At 39.6% G+C, this 7754-nt stretch overlaps 1 protein-coding gene across 1 annotated transcript; it reads left to right on the top strand.

The window, feature by feature from the left end:
- Window positions 1–214: 214 nt before the first annotated feature.
- LOC111819219 (tripartite motif-containing protein 60-like) lies at window positions 215–1597 on the top strand. Its single transcript, XM_023725469.1, has one exon. The coding sequence runs from the start codon at window positions 215–217 to the stop codon at window positions 1595–1597; it is 1383 nt and encodes a 460-aa protein (XP_023581237.1).
- The last annotated feature ends 6157 nt before the right edge of the window (window positions 1598–7754 follow it).

Genomic DNA, 7754 nt, shown 5'->3' with positions numbered 1-7754 from the left:
AGGAGTAACACTCTTTTGCAGCAGCATCTAGAGCTGAAGGGAAGGAAGTAGAAACAGGTTTGAGCATTTATAGCTTTCTGGGGACCCTTAGAAACCACAGGCAGCTTTCCAGAGAATACAGACAATGCAGAGTGATCAGATTCTCACTTTTCCTAGCTCCTAGAAAACCAGGCCGTGTTGAAGAGTTTCTTCAGACTGAAACCATCACTGCGCTATGGCCTTTGCAGCCTCCCTGGCCGACCTCCACACAGAGGCCAGCTGCCCCGTCTGTCTGGATTACCTGAAAGACCCTGTGACCATTGACTGTGGACACAACTTCTGTCGCTCCTGCATCCACCAGTGCTGGGTAGACCTACAGGACATCTTCCCCTGTCCAGTCTGCCTCCAACAGTGTTCCAATGGGAGCCTCAAGAGGAATACTCAATTATGTAACATGACTGATATTGTTAAGCAACTTCCCACCACAAGGAGCAAGAGGAAATGGCAGGAAGAGAAACCCCTGTGTGAGAAGCACAATCAGACGATGGCCTTGTTCTGTGCAAAAGACCTGGAACTACTGTGTCCCCAGTGCAGGATCTCCTCCAACCACCAGGATCACCACCTGATGCCCATTGAGCAAGCTGCAACTAGTCACAGGAGAAAGCTCAAAAGCTACATTGAGCCCCTGAGGAAGCAGGTTTTGGATGCTGAAAATGGGTTAGAAATGGCAGTCTCAAAACTCGTAGAATTGAAGCACAAGGTAGAAAGTCAGAAAAGTGAATTACTCTCAGAATTTCAACAAATTACACATTTCCTGGTAAAGGATCAGGAAGCAATTCAAGTTAGGCTACTAAATGAAGAGAAGGATGTTCTTAAAAATCTAATTGAAAACAAAATCCAAATTTCAGACCACACTTGCACCCTAAAAAGTCTGTTAAATGAAATAACAGAGAAGTGTGTGCACGCAGACTGGGATTTACTGACAGGTGTTGGAAGTATCCACAAGAAGTATGAACTCCTACAAAACCCAGCAGTGTTTTCGTATGCGTTAGAGAGGGAGCACTGCAGTCTCCCTCCACAATATTTTGGTCTGCAAAATATGATCAGCATATTTCAGGTAAATTTAATACTAGATCCTGAAACTGCCCACCCTGATCTTATTATCTCAGAAGACAGAAAAACTATGATGTATAAGATGATGGACCCAAACTGTCCTCATAATCTCAGCGAATTTAATGTTTACCCATCTGCTTTGAGTTCTGAGGGATTTGATAGTGGCAGGCATTTTTGGCAGGTAGAAGTAAGAGGGAGAGGTGACTGGTCCTTAGGTGTGTGTAAAGAATCTTTCCCCAGAAATGCGATTACATTACCATCCCCAAACAATGGATGCTGGCAAATTCAGCTCTGGGCTAGTAAATTTGCTACATGTCAGTCAGTAAACCTCTCACGGATTGGTGTTTTTCTGGACTATGAGTTGGGAGAGGTTTCTTTCTACAGTTTGAATAATAGATCACATTTGTATACTTCCACTGTAACATCTGTAGAAAAACTTATACCCTATTTCTCTATTGGGCCTTTTACTAATTTTCTTTCAATTAGTATTGTCAGAAATGAATGATGAACCTCCTGAGATATCATTTTGTACACTGTTATATTTTTTCCTGTGATCTTGGAGAGCATTTATAATAAAGAGTCTGACTCCATTTTTGTTGTTTTACTGCTTACATCTTTTTTTTAATAGAATTTATTTTTTAGAGCAGTATGAAGTTTACAGAAAAGTTGTGCAGGTATTACAGAGAAATCCCATATGCCCCCCTCTTCTACTCAAACACTGTGTCTATTATTATTAACATCTTGCATTCATGTGGCACATTGGTTGCAATTGATGAACACATACTTATTCATCATTATTAACTAAAGTCTATAGTTTACATTAGTGGTGACACTTTAGATTGTACAATCTTATGAATTTTGACAACAGTGTAATGTCATGTGTCCACCATTACAGTACCAGACAGAAAAGTTTCACTACCCTAAAAATACCTTGTGCTCCACCTATTCTTCCCTCTCCCTCTCTCTCTGAACTCCTGGCTAGAACTGATCTTTTAACTGTCTATTTCAGAATGTCATATATTCGGAATCCTGCAGTAAGTAGCTTTTTCAGACTGTCTTCTTTAACTTAGTAATATGCTTTTATGTTTTCTCCTGGTCTTTCAGTAGCTTGATAGTTCATTCCCGTTATTGCTATCCAGTACTCCACTGCATGACATTTGGAAATAAAAAACAACACCATTTACATTGGCACTAAAACTTTAAAGAATTACGTATATATGTAACAAAATACGCATAACATCTATATGAGGAAAATTACAAAACTCTAATGAAAGAAACCAAAGAAGATACCACTAAACGGAGAGTGTTAGGAGAATGGTCTCCATGGCTCCTGCACCTCCTAATTCGGGTCACTTAATCATAGGCCTTGTGTCCAGAACATTTTGACAGCAGATGCTGGGAAACGAGTGTGTTTCTATTTCCCAGTTTCTTCTCTTTATCAGCGAAACTTCCCTTCCTATTCTGTGCAGAGAGTAACTTTGTTCTGCACATGTGAGGGCCCCGTATGGCACCAGTCAACTCAAATTCTGTCTGTTCCCAGCAGGGAGGGAATAGAGTTTACCTGTAGCACAAAATGGGTGTGCACATCAGATCTGCTTTCTTAGTTATCTAATTCTGCAAATGACAGAAATATCACAAGACTTTAATAAACAAATTTATTTTCTCACTGTTTAGGAGGCTAGAAGTATGAATTCAGTGCACCCACTCTATGGGAAAGCTTTCTGTCTTTCAGCTCTGGAGCAAGGTCCTTGCGTCTTTAGGTTATATTTGCTGGTTCCATGGAGATCTCCACGTGGCTTGACATCTACCTTCCCCAATCTCTGCTTGCTTAATCTTCTCCTTTTATATCTTGTAAGAGATTGATTCAAGACACATTTTGCACTAATACTGCCTCATTAACATGATAAAGACAACCTATTCCCAAATGGAAATATAATCACGGGCATAGAGGTTAGGATTTATGAAACATATTTTCAGGGGACAAAATTCAATCCATAATATCTGCCTTGCATCAGCCACAGGAAGTGACTTGCTGACCATGGGGGACCAGTGCCTGCTACTGAAGATGACCTTGCTCTGTCTCTTCTTTATGTGAACAAAGTATGTTCCATGCACTGCCTGAGTGTACTTTGTGTGTTCTGTTGATGACCTCAAACTCTGGGCTTATAGAAAGGTATTCCATTTTCATGGATAGGAAGACAATATTATGAGAATGTCAATTCTTCCAAAATTATTCTATAAATTCCATACAATCCTGATCAAAATCCCAAAATACTGACAAACGGATACTAAAGTTTACACGTACTGGCAAAAGTAGAATAGCCAACACAATCCTGAAGACCAAAATTGGAGAACTGACACGATGTGACTTCAAGACTTACTATAAAGCTAGAGTGATCAAGACAGTGTGGTATTGTCAAAGGAATATATCAGTGGACAGAATAGATAGCACAGAAAGAGACTCACAGAAATATTGGCATCTGTCTTTGATAAAGAAACAAAAACACTTCAATGAAGAAAGGCTGTGTTTTAAACAAATGGTACTAGAACAACTAGACATCCACACGCCAAAAAATATGAATCCAAAGAGTTTACGTCCTTCACATATATTAAGACAATGTGGATCATAGACCTAAATGTAAAATGCAAAAATATAACATTTCTAAAGATTACATAGTATCAAATCTAGGTGACCTTGGCTTTGGTGATGACTTCTTAGATACAACACGAAAAAGACGAATCAAAGACAGTCAATTTGTTCCTCTTTCTTTAATTACATACACTATTGTAATTATCATTCCCCATTTCTTATGAGGAAGGACTAGGAGCCTACTACAAATTGTTTGCAATTCTAAAATTGAAAATAACACTACTGGGGACTTTCTGGTAACATGGCTCTACAGACAGAAGCACCACACCGTCCCTTCACAGCAAAGATCCAAAAAACTAAGTCAAACAGAGACAAATGTCATTCCTGAAACCCTAAGCATCAAATGAAGAGATAAAGAACTCAGCCAAGGACCAAATGGAGTAAGAAACTGACAGAGAAAAGAGAGGGAGCAGAGATCCATGCAGAGGTCCTCTATAAGCTAGCACAGCATGGATCCACCATCTTGGACTCCTGTTGGGGATTGACAAGCAGGGAGTATGGGAAAGCAACTTCACAAAGCTTCCAGTAGGGGACAGAACAACTGGTAACCAGCGATATATGCTTTCCCACCACCTACCCTTCTTCACTCCCACTTGGCCTCCTCTGCTTCCTGCGGCCACAGTCTCTTGGCCAGGAAGCACTGGTTTCACTCCTGTGCAATTTGGAGTCCACCCACCTCCACTGGCCGGCTCCCTGAGTGCCATTTATTGGTTGCTGATGTTGTTTTTTCTGCTTCTTTTGGTTTCTTCCATACCTCTCACCATCTCCCCCTCCTTTCTCTCAAATACCTGGCTCCGTGTGCCGTCTTTGCTTCTTCCTGAATGGCAGTAAAACGCCGCTTGACTGTAGAACTGCTTCCCAGCCTGTGCCTCCATGCTGGTGGGACCCCTGGGACTTTTGTTTGTTTGTTTTGATTTGTTTGTTTGTTTGTTTTCTTCTTCTTTTCTCAGCTTGGGAGCCCCTTCTAGCCGGGTTGTACTGTGCAGCTTCAGAGCTACTCCCTCAGTCTGCACAGCTGCACAGTGGGATCCCTGGGGACTTTTCTTTTTTCTTTTTGTTTTCGTTTTTTCTTTTCTCTCTTTTTACCTTTTTGTCTTTCTTCATTTCTCAGTTTCCTGTCTCTCTATACTTACCTTCTCTTCCTGTCTCCTGAATACCTGGAGCTGTGTGATACTTCTACCCCTTCTGTACTTCACAGCCTGAGAGCAACTTCCCCAGTCTTCACAGCTGCACTGGTGGGATCCCTGGGGGATTTTCTTTTTTTCTAATTTTTATTTATTCATTTTTTCTTTCACCCTTTTTTTTTTCATTTTTCTCCTTTTCTCAGTATCTCATCTCTCCACTCCAACAGCAAGCTCCCTTAGTACTCTTCTTTGTTTGTTTGTATGTTGTTGGCTCCTCTCTCTCTCTCCTCTTTCCCATACCCATCTTAGCTCCACACATCACAATTTCCCCCATCCTTCCTGCCTACCTGAACCGTGTGCTGAACATCACCCCAAAGCAGCACAGGCACGGTCTACTGGAACCTGCCCTGCACTGCTTCCCAGCCCACCCTGTTAGCCCTATGTGCCACAAACAACCCATCCCAGTAACTCCCCTTCAGCTGGACCTGCCCTGCTGTACCATATCTGAGCGATTGATCCTGCCCGTTGGAGAAGGAGGTGGAAAGTATCATGCCCAAAGACAAGCAAACAGTAAAGAATGCACGGCCCACTGGCTTAGACATAATGAAATAAAACAAAAAAGCAGGACAAAACAAACAAATCTACAATCAATAAACAAGGAAAATAACTACTGAATGTCTCAAAGACAGCAGACAATATCAAAACATATTAAAAAAAAAAAAAACCAAGATGGTTCCAGTAAGCATCCAAAATAAAACACCACATGACTTTCCAGTAGAAGAAAAGGCACCAGAACTACTTGATAGGGAATTCAAATCTTTAATATTCAGAGCTATCCAAGAGTTGAAGTAAAAAGCAGACAAAAATGAGGAAAAAATAGACAAATTCATGGAAAATACAGACAAAAATATGGAAGAATTCAGGAAAATAATACAGGAACAAAATGCCAAAATAAATTCACAACTAGAAATTATACAAAAACAACAATCAGAAATCTAAAAGGTAAACAACAAAATTTCAGAAATCCACAGTGTCATAGAAAAGCTGATGAGCAGGTCTGAAACGATGGAAGACAGGATCAGAGAAACTGAAGACAAACACTTGCATACAACTCTGAGGAAAAATCAGAAAAAAGAATGAAGAAAAATGAAGAAACCCTGAGAATTATGTGGAATACAATCAAAAGCAAAAATCTGCAAATGATTGGAGTGCCAGAACAGGGGGAGAAAACAGAAAACACAGAGAGGTTTACTGAAGAACTGCTGACAGAAAACTTCCCCAATATCATGAAAGATGAAAAGCTGACCATCCAAGAAGCTCTATGAACCCCATATAGGATAGACCCCCAAAAGAAAATCACCAAGGCATATCATAATCACACTCGCTAAAACCAAGACAAAGAATCCTGAGAGCAGCTCGAGAAAAACAAAAAGTCACATACAGAGGAGAAACAGTAAGGCTAAGCTTGGATTATTCAGCAGAAACCAAGCAGGCAAGAAGGCAATGGGATGACATATATAAAACCTTGAAAGAAAAAAATTGCCTGCCAAGAATAATATATCCTGTGAAACTCTCATTCAAATATAATGGTGAAATTATGACATTTCCAGATAAACAGAAATTAAGGGACTATGTGAAAACCAAACCAAACTTACAAGAATTATTAAAGGGAGTCCTTCGATCTGAGAACAAACAACATCAGACCACAGGCTGAATCTAGGACGCAGGATCGTACCAGCCAGATACCAACCTAGGAAATGAACTCTCAAGGACTATCCAAAACCAAAAGAGTTACAACAAAGAACCAGCGAAGGTAATATGTAAATGACAACATCAGAACAATAAAAGAGGGAATAAACGGTGTAGTTATGGAACCCTTCTAATGGAGAGGAAGGCAAGGCAATACCAAGTAATAATAGACTGGTTCAAACATAAGAATATAAGGGTAAATTTCAAGGGTTCAAACCTAGGAAGATAAGGGTAAAATTCAAGGTAACTGCAAAGAAAGTTAACAAACCTACTCATCAAAATAAAGAAAAACATAAAGTCTCAGTAAGAACAAAACTTACAAAAACAAAAAAAATGAAAAAAAGTCCACAAACAAAAGGAATTCAGCACAGGAGAGTAAGAGGAACAAAAAAAATGTCAGCACCACAAAAAAGCACTACAAAATGACAGCAAAAAACTCACATCTATCAATAATCACACTGAATGTAAATGGCCTAAATGCACCCATAAAGAGACACAGAGTGACAGAATGGATTAAAAAAACAGGATCCATCAATATTCTGTCTACAAGAGACACACCTTAGAAACAAAGACATAAATTCATTAAAAATCAAAGGATAGAAAAATACACATCAAGCAAACAGCTACCAAAAAAGAGCAAGAGTGGCAATACTAATCTCAGATAAAATAGACTTTAAAACAAAATCTATCATAAAAGACAAAGAAGGACACTGTAATGATTAAGGGGATGATCCATCATGAAGACATAACCATAATAAACATCTACACACCTAATGACAGGGCTCTAAAATACATAAAACAAACTCTAACAGCACTGAAAAGACAAATTGACCGTTCCACAATAATAGTAGGAGACTTCAACACACCACTCTCAGTAAAGGACAGAACATCTAGAAAGAAACTCAACAAAGATACAGAAGACCTAAAGGGCACAATCAGCCAACTTGACCTCGTAGACATATATAGAACACTCCACCCAACAGCTGCAAGTACACATTCTTTTCCAATGCACATGGAACGTTCTCCAGAACAGACCTCATCTTAGGCCACAGAGAAAACCTCAACAACATCCAAAATGTTGAGATAATATGAAGTATCTTCTCTGACCACAACACTATCAAGGTAGAAATCAACAACAT

This window comes from Trichechus manatus, unplaced genomic scaffold (assembly GCF_000243295.1).
Source record: "Trichechus manatus latirostris isolate Lorelei unplaced genomic scaffold, TriManLat1.0 scaffold00315, whole genome shotgun sequence".
Classification (NCBI taxonomy): Eukaryota; Metazoa; Chordata; class Mammalia; order Sirenia; family Trichechidae; genus Trichechus; species Trichechus manatus.
Note: the sequence above shows the minus strand (reverse complement) of the source record. Positions and strands in the feature narration are given on the sequence as shown.